Below are 20540 nucleotides of genomic sequence, written 5' to 3' on the forward strand. Positions count from 1 at the left end.
ATCACCTATGCCATGATAGAGGAGTACAACCACTGACGCAAGATGTTGCTTTCAGTGGCACTAGACATCATAGGAAGTAATTAAAAAGACAAACTCAAAGCCTCACAAATAGTTTTTTTGGTTTTGTTTTGTTTTGAAATTCCACATTACTACCATGGATCTGGTAGTAGAAGAAGGAAACTGAGCTCACCTCTTTGCCAGTATTTCTCACTTGGATGTTACCTTTCAGTCAGCTCCCTTAGATTTATTAAGATGGTCCCATTCCAGATCTTTTACATGTGCATGTACGTGCTTCCAAGTTATAAGTGTGTCACCATCATCTAGCCACATTCACTAGCTTTGCCTCTCTGTCTGTTGGCCAGTAAGCTCTCAATGCCTCTGCTGTCTTGTAGATTTCATCTAAATACAGCTGAACACAGCCCAGCAGAGAGAGACATCCCACAAGCACACTCCACTCATGTTGTAAGTCCTATGTAGGGCTCATCACTTAAGTACTAAGCATTATATTGTATGTATTCCTACTCATCTTGTGCCCATGGCCTTGTCTCACTTAATGAATAATTTTCACCCCCAAAATGCTGAACAATAAACCACGTGTGGAGTAAGGTATTTGTGCTTGCATGAATAAAATTTGATTACTTCATAAATATACTAAAACTTTGAATTTTATGCTCTTTGATAATGTCTTAAATTTTCCTTCCTGACAGTGTCACATTGCAAAAGCTATCAGATGTGTCATTTGACACTTGCATCCTACCTATTAAAGGAAAACTAGCAAGAAAGAAAAGCTCACAAAGCTGCATCCCTGTGGTGACAGGTAATTTTCCACAACCTTGACAGTTTGTAGGTAAATCTCGCTCTGAAATTCTTCCCAGCCTCCACCTGCATTTTCTTTGTTGGCAAAATCCTCCACACTTTTCTTGGAAGTCATTATTTTTGCAATAATGTCTTATTTTTCAAACAGTGACTTTCCTTAGTTATATAGCTTCTATATTGTAATATGTCTTTCTTTAACCCAAGCTGTTTTTTGAACAGGATTTGCACATATGTTCCTATAGACCATTCCATTATGAACAGCATTATGAAGGCTTTCATGACATTCTTGTAGCATGAACTAGATGAAAAAAGTAATAGCTAGCTGCTTTTGGTACCTACTATGTGCAAGATTTTTTATATATCTAAACCTAGTGTTCCTGGCCCCTTCTGTTGACTACCTGACTATCAAATGTGAACTCCCATCCCATGTGATTGGAAAGTCCTCCTACCCACACTATGAACCTCTGAGGGTTCTCAGGACTGACTTGCATTCTGCTAGCTGCTAACGTCCAACTAGTTCAGCTCCGGTCAGCTGCTGCTCCTGATTCTCTCTAATTACAGCAGCTTTCTCACCACCACTTCCCCACTGGAGACTTGAGGATAGTGTAAGGGAATTAGAAATGGAAAAGAAAAAAAAGAGCTCTCAATATCATATGCCACTGCATCTGAAGTCCATACACCATATTCTTATATGCAATTAGTCTTGGCTTGACCTCTTGCTGGGGTCCACTCTTTCTGAGTGAACACTTTTTCTTCATGTTCACCTCCTAGGACTATCTGAACACTCTAGCCATTATCCTCCCTCTTTTATGAAGTGCCTAGCTAAGTCTTTTGTCTAATTTTCTATTAGTTATTTATCTTTTTGTTTGTAAGAGATGAGTGAGATTATGGGGCCCCCTTATTGCCAGTCCAAGACAACTAACCTTTACCCTGCAACTAATAAAAAGAAAGAAACGTAGAGAAAAATATAGCAGATATTCAGAGTAACTATGTTTGACTTTAGTTTGCAATGAAACAGACTTGGCAGGCAGAAAGCAGGCCGTACTTTCACTTTCTGTGCTCTGAACTTACCTCAGAAGGTCTGGGTTACTCCTAGTGATAACTTCTGGGAAGTTAAGGTATTATAGGAGTTTTGAGTTAATTACACCATGTTGTTTTAATTAAACTAATTTAATTCTTTTTTTTAAAACTGACTAGTTTTAAGTTTTGTAATAACTGTTCAAAATGGAACTGTCTATAGGAATATAGTCCATCAGAAAATATATAGAGTCCATCAGAAAATAGTTTTGATTAAGGGCATTTATAATATAGTAGTGATTTCCACTTCTATTTACTATTTCCTTCCCCTGAAATCAATACAAATATCATTAGTCTACAGTTGCTGGAATCTACCTTCTTGATTTTAAATATGAAAATATAGTTGTCATGCATTTTTTTTAAAAATAATTTTAACAGAAATATAGCATACATATAAAAATATGGTATTCATGCTATAAGTGCACAGTTTGAAGAATTTTAAAAATTCAGCAAATTTTTACATAAACACATGTGTGTATCCACAACTTATATAAAGAGGTAGAACATCAGCAACCAGAAGCCCTCCTTCTGCTCCCTTTTAGTTATTTTCCCAGAGGTAACCACTATCTAGAGTTCTAACACCAAAGATGATTTTGCTTGTTTTTGCACTTGATATAAGTGGAATCATGTAGTATGTAATTCGTGTCTATATTTACTTTTGTTTTTGAGATCATCAATGTAGTTAAATGCAGAATGCTTTCATTGCTGTGTATATTATGTGGACATATTACAATTTAAAGATTCATTCTAATATTGATGGATGTGTCTTTTGTTGCACATGTGGACACATTTCTGTTGGGTATATACCCATAACTGGAATGCTGGGTCCTAGAGTACGTACACTTTCAGCTTTAGTAGATACTACCTAAGAGTTTTCATAGACCCCCACCAGCATTAAATGAATGCTCCAATTACTCTATATTCTTGACATTTCTTATTCTTAGTCTTTTAAAATTTTACTCATTCTAACAGGAGCATAGTGGTACCTTATTGTACTTTTAATATTCATTTTCCTAATGACTAATCAAGTTGAGAACCTTTTCGTATTTATTGCCAGTTTGAATACTCTCTTTGGTGAAGTGTCTATTGAAGTCTTTTGTGCATTTTTCTATTATTTATCTTTCTTTGAAAGAATACTTTAAATAATCAGGATTTAAGTCCTTTGCCAGTTATATATATATCACAAATATCTTTTCCCAATCATATCTTGTCTTTTTATTTACTTAATGTTGATATTTTATATACAGAATTTCCTCATTTTAATATTTATCAATTTTTTTTCTAATCAGGATTAGTGGTTTAAACACCTATTCAAGAAATCTTGGCTGCCCTAACATTAGAACTTTGAAATTTGTACCTTTTGCATTTGGATCTACATTCTAGTAGGAATTAATTTTTGCTTTTGGCGTGAGGTAGGGTTAATATCAGTGTTTACTTCCACACAGATATCCAGTCCTTTCAGTATGAAGCATAATTTGCTTGCTTGATAGCAGTGGATTGATAACAATGGTCTTAATGAGAGTTGAAAATTTGCAGGATGGTACTCAGGAAACCATATCGCAATAAAAACAAACAAAACTAAAATAAAATCCAACAAACGACAAAGACTAGGTGGTTAGCTATAAATGGAGGCCATTTGGGGGCATGTATTAACAAACAGGACTACGTCAAACTAAAAAATTTTTGTACAGCAAAGGAAACCATCAACAAAACAAGATATTCACTAATGATACATCTGATAAAGAGTTAATATCCAAACTAAAGAACTCATACAACTCAACAACATAAAAACAAACAATCTAATTAAAAAATGGGCAGAAAACCTGAACAGATACTTCTCCAAAGAGGAATTACGGATGACTAATAGACATATGAAAAGATGCTCAAGGTCACTAATTATCAGAGAAATGCAAATTAAAACTACAGTGAGATATCTCACCTGACACCTGTCAGAATGGCTATCATTAGTGAATCAAAGAACAACAAGTGTTGGCGAGGATGCGGAAAAGGGAACCCTCATATATTGTTGGCGGGACTGCGAATTGGTACAGCCGCTATGGAAAACAGTTTGGAGGTTTCTCAAAAAATTAAAAATAGATATACCTTTTTGCCCAGGAATTGCACTTCTAGGGATTTATCCAAAGAAAATCAAAACGATAATTTGTAAGGATCTATGCACCCTAATATTCATGGCAGCACAATTTACAATAGCCAAGATATGGAAGCAACCTAAATGCACATCAACAGACAATTGGATTAAAGAGTTATGGTTCATATATATATGAAGGAATATTACTCAGCTATTAAAAAAAGTGAAATCCTTCCATTTGCAACAACATGAATGAATCTAGAGGTCATTATGCTGAAATAATTCAGACGGAGAAAGATAAATACCTTCTGATTTCACTTATATGCAGTATCTGAGGAACAAAAAGAACAAACTAATCAAAAACAGACTTACAAATATAGAGGACAATCTGGTGATGGACAGAGGGGAGGGAGGTTGGGGGGCTGGGAGAATGGGGTGAAGGGTTAAAGAAGTAGAAATTAGCAGGTGATAGATGGTCATGGAGATGGAAAGCATGGCATAAGGAATGCAATTAGCATTAATATATTGGCTAGGCAGAAAACCAGAGAGAATGAGCAATTAGGGAGATCATTTTATAAATTATATAAATGTCTAACCAATGTACTGTATAGTTGATAAAATAAAATAAAATAAAATGCAATGATATAAAAAATGTTGAATAACATACCTTCATAATTATTCCCCTTGTGCCTGGGAAAGGACATAGAATCTCCTTTTGAAAAATAACCTGACTGTTTAGTTCATCATTGGTATTCCTTTGAACAAAACATTGTATAGGTATTCCGAATTCTTAACTATATATAGTTTTATTCCTTCCCCACAATATGCTCTTTTACATTATATGACATCTTTTACATTAATCTAGGGTTAATACACTATTTCCAGGCTTTATGCAGAATCAAATAATTTATATTCTTTGTACTTTACTGTGAGAGGTGAGGGAAAAAAAACTTGTACAAAAATGTGCTATGCATTTTAAATTCTATTTGCTTATTTAAGAGAGTGTATCTACATTTCTTTGTTATTGAATTTGGATTTACTGTTGTGTACATTTAAATTCCTCAGTGTTTTATTAGAACAGTCAATTAAATTATGCTTTTCTAAGAGATGTTTCCATCTCTTTACATATGAATAGTATGTAAAACTATAGCCTTGCATTTCATTTGCTCACTACAGTGTGACTTGCCAGGATGCAGTTTGTCTGAGTATTTGAAAAACTAGTTACAGGCTACTAGATTCAATCAGAGAACAAAATAGTTAATAAATTGTTTTTTTTTTTTTTAAATTAAGGCTGATAAAGGTAAATGCATGTTTTAAAAGCATTAAAGATGAATATCTTTTTTTATAATGTTTTGTTTATTTATTTTTAAAATTAAATTTGTTGGGGTGACATTGGTTAATAAAATTATAGGTTTCAAGTGTACAATTCTATACTACATCATCAGTATATTGCATTGTGTGTTCACCACCCAAAGTCAAATCTCCTTCTGCCACCATATATTTGACCCCCTTTATCCTTATCTACCTCCCCACTCCCCCTTTTCTGTTGGATAACCACTAAATTCTGGTCTGTGTCCATGAGTTTTTCATTTGTTTGTTTGTCTTTGTTGCTTTCAGTTTCATATCCCACATATGAGTAAAATAATATGGTTCTTGATTTTTTCCATCTGACTTATTTTGCTTAGTGTAATAATCTCAAGAACCATTCACATTGTCACGAATGGCAATATTTCATCTTTTCTTATGGCTGAGTAATATTCTATTATATATATGTACCACATCTTCTTTAGCTGATCAAATATCGAAGGACGCTTCGGTTATTTCTATGTCTTGGCCACTTTGAATAATGCTGCAATGAACATCGAGGTGCATATATCTTTCTGGATAAATGTTTTTAAATTCTTGGTTTAGATACCCAAAAGAGGGATTGCTGGATTGTATGATAATTCTATTTTTAATTTTTTGAGGAAACTCCATACTGGTCTTCCATAGAAGCTATCCCAATTTGCATTTTCACCAGCAGTGTAAGAGAGTTCCTTTTCTTCACAACCTCTCCAACACTTGTTACTTTTCTTGTTAATGACAGCCATTCTAACCAGTGTACGGTGGTATCTCATTGTAGTTTTGATTTGTATTCCCCTAATAGCTAGTGAAATTGAGCATGTTCTCATATATCTGTTGGTCATTTGTATGTCTTTTTGAGAGAAGTTTGTCTATTCAGGTTCTCTGCCCATTTTTAATCAGATCACTTGTTTTTTTGTTGTCGAGTTGTGTGAGTTCTTTATATATTTTGGATATTAGCACCTTATTTGAGGCATCGTTTGCAAATAAAAAATAGATTTCTTCATGGCTCTTGCATATCAAGGGGCCAGAGGAAGGTTATATAGAATTTAAAGGAAGAACTATCCTTCAGGAAGAGGAGATGTTATATAGGTATGTGGTGCTTTGTCTTTGAGTGAGAGAAGAAGCCCCAGTGTAGGAGCATCTTTCTGCCCTAGACCACAGCTCAAATATCGAAGGGCGCTTCGGTTATTTCACATGGAAGTGTTGATGTGCTCTGGGATTTGTTCCTTTCTGCAATCTAGACTCACTGGGTGGTTCACAGACCTGGAAAAGGAGACCCCTGTTAAGGTAACTCAGTACTGCATATTAGAGGTCTGATCTTCCCTCTGTGTGTGTCTGTGTCCTGATCCCCTCTTCTTAAGATGTACAAATCTTGTTGGATTGAGATCTACCTCAATGACCTCATTTGATCTTAATTACCTCTTTAAAGATGCTATTTCCAAATAGAGCCACTCTCTGAAATACTAGGGGTTAAGACTTTACCATATGAATTTGTAAGGTGGGAAGCACAATTCACCCCATAACATGAGGCAAAAGGCCAGAATGTAAATTCAAACCACATTGGCAAAACAGATCCAAAACCAAAATGCAGCATCAGAAAAGGTGAGAAGGTGGGTAGTGGAGACCAGGGAGATGACTGGAGGAATTTAGGAGCTAGAGCGCTACGTGGAGTGGTTTGACAGACCCTAAACGGTTTCCTTGATTGTAAGGAGTCAAGAGCTATTTGAACATAGAACAACTGAGGAGTCAGGCCAGATGGCTCTGGATTATGTTAAAGGAAAGGTATCTTTACAACTTCAATCAGGGGGTTTAAGCTGAGATACGAGGTCCTCTCTAGGGACAGATTTAGAAGTCAGCCATGCTCATTTGTTGCTGGATTCCTCCCCCCACCCCCCGCCCCCATCCTCAACAGGATAGGGCTCTTTCTCAGGGAAGTAGACCACTCCTATCTTGCTCCATGGGCTCTCATTAGCTGCCATCAACATTATATTTATTGGGGCCCATTGTCTATCAATCATTGTCACCCTGAAATAACACACTGAACTTCCTATGAGTCAGCCATAGCCACTCCACTCAGAGATGCTGCTCAGAGGGTGTAAATTTAGGACCATTAATTAATTCCTTTCCAGTGTCTGGGGTATGGGAAGCTCAAACCCTCTTATTTCTCCTCATTGCTGCTGGCTGGGTAATGTCATGCAACTTCCCCTTCTAATTTAGCAATGTCTTATTTGGCAAGAATCTAGAGATCACCCTTACTCACCCTTGTTTTCTTGAACAGAGAGAGAAAACAAGAGATCAAGGCATTGATGCATCAGCCTTGTGGAGAAATGGCGAAGATTACAACATGTTATATTTAGATCCACAATTTCTCTAAGGAAGATAATTGGGAAATTAAGTCGCTTGGTTGGGAAGTCGACAGTCCTGTTTTTGTCTGGTTGTGCAGACTCATAAATGTTAAGGGCTTCAGTACCTTCAGGCACTTATAATTAATTTCAAAAATTGAAAGATTCTGTGTATAAACTGCCTTATTTAATGAGATAAGTCAAAAGGGGAAAAGTGGGGTGGGGGTCTGCAGTAATTGGTTGCATATTTTCCACATTACCTTTCTAATCCATTCCGTTAAAAGAGTGAGGTTTTCAGGTTATAGAAGTCCACAGCAATAAGTGCTACTTAAGAGAAAGAGACATAATAAGTCTCAACTGCACCCAAGGAGGTTCCCAAGAGGTCAGCAGCCTCTTAGCCTGCCCCGTTGTTGCTGTGGGTGAGGCTTTCACTCCCAAGACTGTATAGGAGACGGGAGTGCCCGACAAGTCACCTGAAGTTGTGGAGTCAGGAACTGGGAAAGGGAAGTTTTAATTGGAATTTTTCGGCATAGATTTTCTGGGGACTCCATTCAGCCAACCCTTCAACAGGGAAATAAATTCTTTCTGTACATGAACAAACTAGAAAAGAAATATCCTCTCAAGTAAGGTTGTCTCTGAATTGAAGGAACCCTAAGATAAAGTGCTGTATTAGTTTGAGAGGGAGTTAGCCCCCTCCACAGAAAAACGTTTCAAAAGAGATTATAGAAACATCCTACTGTCAATGACTATCTTTCTATTCATTCCCTTGTTTCTAATGCATTCTTTCTTTGGCCTGAAAGAATGTACCTACAATTAAAAAGTTAAGATTCTTTTAGAGTTCAGAATGACAGCCACCGGTTAGGGTTTTCCTGGCATGGCCAACTTGGATGCTGGCATACAGAGTGTCTCTCATCTGAGCCCCCAAATAATTTAATTATTTCCCTCCCTCTCTTCTTGGGGAAAAGTTGTATCTAGTGAGAAACTATCCTTACACTGTGAATTCAGAAGTTATTTTATGTTTAAAGAATAGTCAATCATTTGTTCAAATTTAAAAAGGCTAAAATTTAATAGTAGTTGGGTCTGTTTCCTTGTCATCATTTGTCAATGCAATCCAGGGTGTAGTCTATAATTTAAACAAATTATAAAAAAAATTAGGCCTTGGTTAGGTTGATTTTATTAAAAGCCTTTGGATCTTGGAGGATCAATGAATGTCAGAGGACGTTTAACCCCATGGGTTCCAGGTTGGCGAACAGACACATCAAAGGGAAACCACATTACTACTGTGGACAACTTCTGATGTTGCTATATTCGATTGATTGGAAGAGATCTGGAATGATAAACATGAATAGGTTACAAACATGGAACTCTCTTATTATATTCATTTCAGCCAGGAGTTTTATCCCTTTATTTTTCATGAGGTGGGTTGTATTAATAGTAAGTGCTGGTAACATATATTTGAGGGAGATATTGTTATAGGAACAATGTGGATGTTGCTGGAGAAATGGAAGGTGGGCCAGAGTGGTCAGTAGTCTATGTGATAAATACCACTGCTCATGTCATGATCTGAAAATGAATGTATCCATGGCTTAGTCATGGGCAGGCAAATATAATTAAGACGTAGCTGCCTCCATCAATAATACAATAACATTGGATTAATATTCTAGATTTGCTCATTTAGGGAAGGCCGTAATGTATTTCCATCACAATTATTTAAACAAATGCATAAAATGGACATTCCATCTAAAATTTTTCTAATGAAATTTCTTCTGAAGTTTGTTAATTGGTGCTTAAGACCCTGCTGAAGAAGTTTCCAGCACTCATTCATGTCAAATGCAAAAATGGTCATATTTATGTGGGTTTTATTTATAACAGGGTAAAGAATTAATAAACTGAAATAATATTTGTTCCGAATCTATACTTGATGTTCCATTTTGGAAAATCTATGTCAGCTCTACTCCTATAAATCAGAGAAGAAAAAAAAAAAAACACCAGAAACAAAAAAACAGGCCCTGATACCAGCAGTGGTCCACAAACCAGTCAATACAAGAACCAGCTGGTTCCTCCTTGTTCTGTCTTCACTTTTCAACCAGAGGTTTTTAGGTTTCACCTTCTATTGAGCCAATTGCTAGAGGGGGGTGAAAAATCTTCAAATTGCATTACATATCACTCATTTCCCTTTCCTATAGATTTCCCCCCTCTTTCCCTTCCAGGGGCATTGATTTTCTTCCTTGGGTTTCTGAGAAAGCTTTGCTCCCCAGGTATCTCTATATAGCTAGAAGGAAGAATTATTCACACTTCTTCTGAAGCCATGCAGATGTGACACCTGCTGCTAGGGCCTCCGGACAGTGGTTTGAATTTCTGAAGGGAGTCATGGAAAACCTTTGAAAGAAAGTGATTTAAGAACTCTGATCTCTGAGGATATAAAGTCTCTCACAGGTGTTTGCTTCATCTGTTACTGTGTGTTAGATGATACCTTCAGTGAGATTCTACAATTCATAATTCTCTGCAGACTGGGAATAGGGTCAGAGGAGAAATTGTGCTCCATCTTGAGGTATACTGAGGGGCTCTCCGTATATCCCACCACTGCCTCCCATGCAGCCAACTCATTACCTCTAGCTGTGAGATTGAAGATATTATGAAAGTAATGACAATGAAGGTAATCTCTGAAACCCTTTGTGAACATAGAGTTGAATAGCTATTATCAGAGATAATAATAGCAGGCATTATTCACATGTGCTTTACAGGCTGCAAAATAGGCTCACAAACATGTCTCATTTGATTTTCACAATTTCAGTAAGAAAGGAATAGAACAGGAATTCAGGTTGCAAAAATGAGAAATCTCTCAGTGGATGACATTTTGTTTGGGATGAATGCCAGGAATATCAGACATTCTTATTCAGAGGTGAGTTAAAAATAATCCAAAGTGATTTGATTCTGTTCATAGTTAAGAGCAGTGCTGAGAACCACACACCTGCTAATATATTGTTTAGAGATGCTGGAGGTACAGAGATGGACAAGTCAGTCTTGCCCTCAAAGGCTTTATGGTCTTGTGAAGAAGTGGAGAAGCAAGCTTCAGATTTACCTCCAAACTTGGTAATCAGCTCTTTAGCAATTGGGTAGTGGACTCAGTAACTGTGTAGCTTTTGGTCCACTTGCACATTCTTCTTTTCTGCAATACCAACTATAGTAGAAGAATTTCAGGTAGAAATTCTAAATTTTATTATTACATAGCTTTATAATGATAACCTATGAGTTTTGCAGCCAATATTTCTATAGCTTGTTAATTCATGTGTATGGCTACAAGTTATCAAACATTAGATACTCTCACTTTTGCTCAAGAGAAAACTTCTCAATGATCTACCTGCAATATTTTCTGCTTTCGTAACTGAATTCCTTAAAATCCAATATATTCCGAAGGATGTGATCAATAAGCAGATGGCTCAAGCTCATACACAGGCCAAGAAACGAGGCATCTAATTAACAGTTAGATCAGGGTGTGAGGCGATTGCAGAAGGGGAGTGGAGATCCTGCCTGGGCTGGAGGACCCTGGATAAATCAGTGCTGGTGGTGTGACATGTCAACACAAGTAACTGTTGGAAGTGAGAACACAGCCAGGACCTTCAGATCGTGCTCACTAGGGCTTCACAGAACTCCCAATTATCTTTTGACCCAGCCCTGAGGAAGGCCCCTTTTCATCGCCCTGAATGGATCAAAAAGAACACCTGATTTGAGATTCTACGAGGATTCGTCTCTGAAGCTCAGTTGGTAGGACACAGAAACGAGGCATTTCTGCAGCCGGTGGTGGCCATGGGACGAAGAGCCGTGATGGAGGCCAAGGCAGGTTTCTGGAGTGGGACACTTTTGTGCCCTGCGCAAAGATCAGGAAGAGACGATTCATGAGAAGAGGCCAAACACTCCTTGCAATGAATCCCTGAGGGATGTTTCAGTTAATCTGTGAGTCCCACCAAGAGTGTCAAGAGAGCTCAGACTCCTTCCTGTCCCCCTGTCTCTTGGCTCAAACAGGAACAGAAAGAAGCTTTTCTCTCTTCTGTACCTCGGAGAGCCCACCGCTGAGTGTCCCTGGCACCAGAGAAGAGAATTGAGTTCCCCAAGACAGCTTTCCCTGTGTGGAATGTATTATCAGGCTGTGACCAGTTCGATGTTCCCTAGTTGACTGTTTTGTTGTTGAATTTCCAATTTTTCCCCGAGTCAGGCTCTATGTGATGTTTCTAACGTGAAATGCAGACTCTGAAAGAGAGGACAGTAAGACAACTATCCTGATGCTCCTGGGACCAATTAAGGCAGCGAAGGTCAAGACTGTACCTGTGGGAAGTGATGCAACTCTCAAGTCTGTTGACGCAGCTTTGTGAATTAGAATTAGCGCCCAACAAATAAACACATAAAAAACAGCAGGGCAACTTCTCTCTTTCTCAATCCGCTTTCCCTTTTTTGTTGTCATTCCAGAAACTGAGAGAATAAAGTCAAATCTTTGCTTTGGGGAAAATAAACAACTAGTCGAATTCTATTGGCAGATGAGTGACCATATCTAAGGTTGCACTAACCAAATCAGGTAATAAAATGATACTCGCCGTGATGGTTAAATTTATGTGTCAACTTGGCATTTGTTTGGTCAAACATTAGTTTAGATGTTTCTGTGAAGGTATTTTTTAGATATCATCAACACTTACATCACGAGGCTTTTAGTAAAGCCAGTCGCCCTCCATAACATGAGTGGGCCTCATTCAATCAGTTGAAGGCCTTAAGAGCAAAAATTGAGGTTTGCAGAAAATGAAGGAATTTTGCCTCAAAATAATAAATGTAGAAACCCCGCCTGAGTTTCTAGCTTGCAGATTTTGGATTCAATACTGCAACATCAACTCTTGCTTGAATTTTTAGCCTGTTGGCCTTTCATACAGATTTTGGACTTGTCATCAACCCCCACATTCGCATGAGCCAATCCCTTAAAATAAATCTCTGTGCATATTCTATTAGTTCTATTTCTCTGGAGAACCCTGACTAATAAACTCATTCTGTCTATTTCAGATGAAGTGCTCTCCCTGGCCAGACCCATTGGCTAACACTCTAGCTTAGTTGTCTGTAAGCATGAGATAAGCATAATCTATTTCCAAGAATGGAGGGGTAAAGACTATATTTTTTACTCCCATCATCCTGTTTCCCATCCTTTGTCCTTATCTTAATCTTTTCAACCTACTCTTGTGCTCTGAGTGTTACCTATTTTTATACTCTTCTGTCTACAAAGTCAAAATTAAATAGAAGAGTAGCTAAGAGTATGGAGATAATTCAACCAAAAAGCTTCATTTCTTTAATATAATTTATATGTACAACTCTTGTTTTTGAGATCTTGGCTAAAGAAGAATTTTCTGAAAAAATGTTACTCTGCTGTTTTTGGCAGTCTTTGGTCAAAATAATTTATTATTTTAGATGATTCTGACATGGCTTAGAATGCAAAAGTACCATCTTTTAATATGTATTTATTTGCAGAGAACCCATGGGCCTTAGCTCATTTCTGCACCTACAGGTGGGTTTGATCTCATTTAAATGCTAAACATCTCAGTGGCTAGTCAGGCATTAGGAACACTGCTAGAAATGATGCATCAAAACAAGTGTTTCTACTTAGTGTTATTTTGGGATCACCAACCACATCTATAGAAAATGGAGTGACAAATGTCAGTTTGCGAAAGGAACACAATGAAGCTACATAATTCCTCTTGTAGGTTGGTCGATTCTGTAACCAAGCCTTAAAAATTGACATTGACACTGCACCACTGCCTGCGAAAGGAGAATGAGAACAACTTCGAATTTGTCTCTAAACGAACCAACCATGTCTTAATTCAATGGACAATGATGCCAGCCCTCTAAACATTCAAATGGGCCTTAGATATTTACTAGGTATATTACAGGAGAATTTTTATGGATGACATATTAGCATTGGGGTAAAATAATAAAATATCACATTTAAACCATGTAAACTGCCATTTGAGACAACATGAATGGATCTTGAAGACATTATGATAAGTGAAATAAGTCAGAGAAAGAATAACACCATAAGATCTCATACATGTGGACTATAACAACAAACAAACAAAAATCCAAGCTCAGATACAGAGAACAGATTGTAGGTTGCCAGAGGTGGGGGGCGGGGGGCAGGTAGGGGGAGGTAAAATGGATGAAGGTTAGAAGATACAAACTTTCAGTTATAAATTAAATAATTCATGGGGATGTAGTGTCCAACATGGTCACTGTAGTTAATAATACTCTTTGCATATTTGAAAGTTGCTAAGAGAGTAAATCTTAAGAGTTCTCGTCATAAGAAAAAATCATAACTGTATGGTAACATGTTAACTAGACATATTGCGGTGATCATTTTGCAATATATATAAATATTGAATCATTATGCTGTATACCTGAAACTAACGTAATGTGGTATGTCAATTGTACCTCAATAAAAAGCAGCAACAACAAAACAAACAAAAAAACCCCAGATGAACCGGTCCAATATAGAAAGTAAGCAGATGTGGAATTATAGAAAGCATAATTTAAGGGTGGCATTGGACTTGTTCTATTTCAGTTTGGTCACTAGCTTTTGGGAGAAGGTGACAGGATGTATTTAAACACTTTTTAAAAAAAATTTTGATTAAATATACACATTATAAAATTTATTATTTTAACTATTTTTAAGTGTACACTTCAGCAGTGTTAAGTATATTCACATCATGCAATGAATTTTGAGAACTTTTTCATTTTGCAAAACTGAAACTATATACCTATAAACAACAACTGGCCTGTCCCACACGCCCTGGGAGCTACCATTCTACTTTCTATTTCTATGAGCTTTACTACTCCTGATACTTCACATAAGTGGAATCATACAGTATTTGTCCTTTTGTAACTAGTTTATTTCACTTAATGTCCTCAAGGTTCATCCACGTTGTAGCATGTGTCAGGAGTTCCTTTCTTTTTAAGGCTGAATACTATTTCACTGTATGTACATTTTGTTTACCCATTCATCCATCGATAGACATTTGGGTTTTTTCCACCTTTAGGCTATTGTGAATAATGCTGCCATAAACAGGAGTATACAGAAATATCTCTTTGAGACCTTACTTTCTTTATTTTAGATATGTACCTAGAAGTGGGATTGCTGGATCATATAGTAATTCTATTTTTAATTTTTTGAGGAACCACTATACTGTTTTCCATAGTAGCTGCATGCTTGTACATTCCTACAAATAGTGCACAAGGGTTTCAATTTGTCCAGATCCCTGCCGATACTTGTGGGTTTTGTATGTATGTATGTATGTATGTATGTATGTATGTATGTATGTTTATATGTAATAATAGCCATTCTAAATGAGTTTAAGATGTAATTTTGAAGGTAATAGTGCGAGAGTGATACTACATGAAAGTAAGGAGCCGAGCTGATCGGGAAGAAGTTTCCTAGCTATGCATTTCCAGGCTGCACACAAGGATTAAAAGTACCAGTGTTTGGTGGCTGTTTCTTTCCATATACTGATTCAGAAAAGTGGACTTCCCTATAAACTCTGGGAATCTGGATCTTGTGTGACTCTGGGAAGGGGAAGAACTCAGAGTTACATGTCCTGGTCAGGATTCAGGCAGGCTTAGGGCTCACCATTTCTGTCCCATGAAAGGCTATTCTGATGTGTAGCATTGTCAGGGAGACAGACTGTTATGGGTGGAATTGTGTCCCTGAAATCCATAGGTTAAAGTCCTAATACCCAGTACTCCAGAATGCAACTTTTTTGGAGATAGGGCCTTTAAAGTAGTGATTAAGTTAAAATGAGGTCATATGGGTGGACCCTCATCCACTATGACTGGTGAATTTACAAGAAGAGGAGGTTAAGACACAGATACACACAGAAGATGACAGCCATCTGTAAGCCAGGAGAGAGGCCTCAGAGGAAAACAACCCTACCAGTACCTTGATTATGAACTTCTAGCCTTCAGAACTATGAGACAATAAAATTTGGTTGTTTAGGTCACCTAGCTGTGGGTATTTTGTTATGGCAGCCCTAGGAAACTAATACAGATCCTCAGACTTCTCTTTTCTGTATTTACTCTTTAAGTGGTCTCATCCAGTTCATGGCTCTTTCAAATCCATTTCTATGCTGATGCTCTCAAATGTAAATCCCTCTCTGTGGACTCCTAGTCTATCTATTCAACCCCTATATCTACGTTCTCCCTTGGAAGTCTAACGTGTGTAATTGGTGTATTAAACAAGTTCAACTCATGCCATAGTGCTGTAGTTAAGACAGATTTTACTTTTAATTTTCCACCAACTCTTTAAAATTTATTCAGTGCCTTTCTTCTTGGTCCCAGATATGAACTCTAGAAGCCCACAACTTTTCTGCTCACCCTTAGGTATAAGAAGTGTTCAGTGGTCACCTTAGATGGCAAACATAGTCTCAATTCAGAAATTGGAATGGTCCAACTTGAACTTAATTTAATGTCAGATCTTTTCTCTTCCACCAACTCAGGCCTATTTTAGCTGGAAATCTTTCTTTCTGGTAGACAGAAAGATGGCCTGCTTGACAATTGGTTAACTGGGGATTCTGGTTGGAAGGTTAGACAGCTAATTAAGATTTGGGGCATGTTGCACATCAGCTCAGATGGCCCATATGGAGATTTTCTGAACTTGTTAGGTAAATGAAGTGAACAAATTCATCTCTTCTACCTTTTTTAAAAGAATAAGCCAAATGTTGGTTCAGATAGGGTATGAAACTCAACCAGGATGGCACAAGGAGTAATTAGTAAAATCAGGACATGAGTATCAAAGCTAATAATCTTCGATCTATACTAGTGTTTTTTCTAACTGGTTCCTTGGAGCAGTAGGATGATTCAGGCCATCTTTGGGCCTGGAGTGGGGTTGAGGGGGGTATATTAGTTTCCTAGGGTTACTGTAACAAAATCCTAAAAACTGGGTGGCTTAGAACAACAGAAATTTATTATCTCACAGTTCAGTTCTGGAGGCCAAAATCCAAAATTAAGGTGTTGTCAAGGCCATGCTCCCTCCAAATCTCTTAGGTGAGGGTCCTTTCCTGCCTCTTGCAGTTTCTTGTAGCCCTAGGAGTTCCTTGGTTTATGACGGCATTACTCCAATCTGTCTTCACAAGGCTGTCTTCCCTCTGTGCCTGTGTCTTCAGGTGGCTTTCTCCTCCTTATGTGTCTTTCTCATCTATGGACACTAGTCAAAACAGATTAAGGACCCACCCTACTCTAGTATGACCTCATCATAACTTAACTCATTACATTTGCTAAGACTCTATTCCCATATAAGGCCACACTCACAGGTACCAGGAGTTAGGATTTTAACATATGTTTTGAAGGGACATGATTCAATCCCTATCAGGGGCTGAGAAAAGCCATGTGAGTGGGGTTCTCATCTCTACCCCAGTTTCAACTAGGACTTCCTGCTTTTGCCTGATTAATATTTTGGCATCCCTTGAAGGATTATGTTTGAGAAAGAGTGCCACTGCTAAACAATATTGAAAACCATCTATCAATGTATGCCATTCCTTAACAACAACAAAAAAGGTGAACCCATTATTCAACTATCTTAGAAACCACTTTTGCTTCAGGCTTTATAACTCTGGTTTTTCTTCTGCATGCCCTATCTTATTAAGCTTGGGCAAGACACAAACAGCTAGTCAAAGCTGATGAGTCTTGCTCTCAAACCACGACTGAGAATAGAGTGAATAGCACTGGTCTGGCCATTCTCTCCATCTCTGTTCCCTTTGAGTCCCCTCGAATTGCCATATGTGCAATGCATGTGTGGTCTGTTCCCCTTGGGGTTTCTGTGTCAAATATTCTATCCCTTATGCTTTCTCGTGCCCTTGGAACCAACGGCGTCCTTTAATTAAAGGCAGTGGGTGGCATGATGACAGGATTAGTATCAGTGTCTGGCCTCCCTAAGAACCAGGGAACATTGTGGCCAGAGTTTTCCCATCTGCATAACTGGACTGTTTATATGTTTATAAAAAATCGAAGAGAGGGTGGCAGCTATTTTCTCGGCTTGCTGTCTGCTCTACTGGCTTCAGGAAAATAGCAGAGCGGAGTCCCACTGAAATTGTTTGGCTGTTTCACTAAATTGAAAGTGTAGGGTGCTATGGCTTTAAATGCATTGCTATTCTGCCCCTTGCTTCACTGCAGAATGAACAACAGTGATGTTCTGCTGAACATCAATTACAGACGTTTTAGGAAGGGCTCAGCAGTTTTGTGAGAATGGATCTGTATTACTCAAGTGTAATGAGCCAAAAAGAAAAAAAACCTGGTTTTCATGCACTAGTAAAGACCTATGCCCTGGCCACGTGAGTTCCTTTTCTGCTTTGTTATAGGTTTGGAAGGTAAAGGGTATTCACTCAGCTTTATGGGCACAGATGTGAAAGGAGCATTCTGGCTGGACTTGTGGGACAAGACATGGTGGGGTTTGGGAGGTGATCCCATCCCTAACTCCGCCCCCCCCCACACAAAGGTTTAGAAATGATTACAATGCAGAGTAAATTCTTTTACAAATCCAATATTTATTTTATTTTATTATGTACAAAAAATAAATTCCAAATAAACAAAAAAACAAATAAAACCTTTCAGCTGCACTGACTTTAATTGTTCATTATCTATAGTCACAAATTAATCATATAAACAATAAACTGTCACCACAATGTCACATTTGTTATATAGAAGGAATGTGATATTTGGCTATTTTAAGAATGCTAAATAGAGAAAAGTAGATCATAAAACAATGGGGGGTTGGGGGGAACAGGGTCTGAGATAATCGCTCCATTAAAAGAAATAATCTAAACAGCAAATCTTCCATCAAGAATAATGTAGTTAAAGGCCTAGATGCACTTCTACTTGGTTGACCCAACATAAGAGGCCCAGTAGTACTTTGTAATCACTTTGCATTTTAATTTTCCCAGAGGACACAAATGCAGTTGAGTTGTGAGATACCTAAACTTCGAGTTCAGAGCACGAATTTGCAGAGTACAATTATTTCCACAGGAAATTCTGGTAGCAGGGGAATCATTCAGAATTGAAAACAGTGATAGCGTATTGGGATCGATTCATAATGTTTTTGCTAATTTATGGCAAAATGGACATATCTTGAGTAAAAAAGAAAAATAAAGTCAATAACAGCATCACACATGCAAAGTTTTTTTATAAGTTGGATCTTGTAGTTTTACTCTTTTTGTTAAACTTAATTTTAAAATGCTTTTTAAGAAACAACACCTTTATGTAACTATGTCTCTCAAGTGATCTATGAACAGGTTTGTTTTAAATCAGTTAGCTCTTTGGGGCAATTTCTTTGCCTCGTGCTAGCACAAGTAATTCCCTTGAAAGCAGGCAACAATCTCATTAGAGTGAGTGAGGACAGAAACTGACCTGTTCTGATCTCTAAATATCTTGCGTATATTTTAAAAAATAACATGAGAAAAAGAATATACTTTCTAAAATTCAGAATCTGTAGTTTGTAAAACTATCATTTTAGCATGAGCTCAGTGCTGACCTTTTCAGATCAATTGTAAATAATAAATTTTCCCAAGAGAAGTATTTCTAGTGGAAGTGGGAAAAACGTGAACTAAAGTCATAGCTCCTGAACCAGAAATATTAGCCACTTTGGGCTTAGCACTCTTTCAGGGGTGGTAATAATACATAAAAGCACATATGAATATGCACCTTAGTGTCCCTAGACAGAATATATGGAATTTTTGAATGATCTACATCTGGTGTTGGTATTGTTTCTAATATTAGCAATAGTGTCATTATTCAAATTTTCCTGAACACATGGTAAAGACCAATCACACACACAGCTTTGACAGACCAGTTTTTATACCTTCCTATGGCAGGACGAAATGAGTTTTAAAAATGTTATGATGAGTTGAAGTTAAATTATGTATCAGTTATAGATTGCTCACTGGACAGTGGAGGAAAATATTAGAAAACAGTTTTCACCACTAGACTGCCATCTGCATTGATGTCCTCCTAAATATCCAGAAGGTCATCTCCACTTTCGTCACTCTCCACGGTCAGCTGCCGGGTCCACCACTTCTTCACTTCAGAACCACAAGAAGCTGTGTCAGTCATGGGGTTCATTTTGCACACTACAGATTTCATTGTTGTCCGCCCTCCAAACCGTAGGTTGACTGAAGACACTGAATGGCTTATTGGTTTTGGTGCTGTGGAATTAACAGAAGTCCTATGAGCAATATTCTGGTGTTTTACTCTATTGCAAGTCATTCCTGAAAAACCATGATATTCCTATCTAATGCTTTCAGTGAACGAGTCCTATCCACAGATGTTAAATGTGAAACCTTTTCAGCACCTGATTCTTTACATTCATCATGGACTTTAAAATTATGTTCATGGACAACTAGTAATACCATTTGAAAAAAAATCACTAAAAGTTCCAATTTGGGCAAATATAAGTGTCATAGAAATATGTCCACTTGGATTGGAAAATTTAATGCCCTGAGCATAATTTAAGTATGTCCTTGAGTCATTCCTTTTTCAGGAATGATCGATATTATACTTCAATTCATTTTTACAAAAATAAAGTTTATCCACGTCTTTCTTTCCATACCTTCTCTACATCCCTTCTTGGACTTTAAAATTATGTTCATGGACAACTAGTAATACCATCAGTGGTCATTCGTATTATACATATAAAGAAAAAAAAAGAAAATGAAGGATAGTGTAATCAACAGTGAGGGCAGAAGAAGGGATGTAGAGAAGGTATGGAAAGAAAGATGTGGGTAAACTTTATTTTTGTAAAAATGAATTGAAGTATAATATCGATCATTCCTGAAAAAGGAATGACTCAAGGACATACTTAAATT

The 20540-nt window shown here is 37.4% G+C and overlaps 1 protein-coding gene across 3 annotated transcripts in view; it reads right to left on the bottom strand.

Moving 5' to 3' along the window:
• Positions 1–18922: 18922 nt before the first annotated feature.
• NALCN (sodium leak channel, non-selective) overlaps positions 18923–20540 on the bottom strand; it is a 277480-nt gene continuing 275862 nt past the window's right edge. For all 3 annotated transcript variants that reach the window (XM_039849049.1, XM_039849048.1, XM_039849051.1), the window contains one exon: positions 18923–19880. In XM_039849049.1, the coding sequence (XP_039704983.1) occupies positions 19687–19880 (194 nt within the window). In that variant the 3' untranslated portion in view covers positions 18923–19686. The remainder of the gene's footprint in view (positions 19881–20540) is intronic.

This window comes from Pteropus medius, unplaced genomic scaffold (assembly GCF_902729225.1).
Source record: "Pteropus medius unplaced genomic scaffold, Ma_sr-lr_union100, whole genome shotgun sequence".
Classification (NCBI taxonomy): domain Eukaryota; kingdom Metazoa; phylum Chordata; class Mammalia; order Chiroptera; family Pteropodidae; genus Pteropus; species Pteropus medius.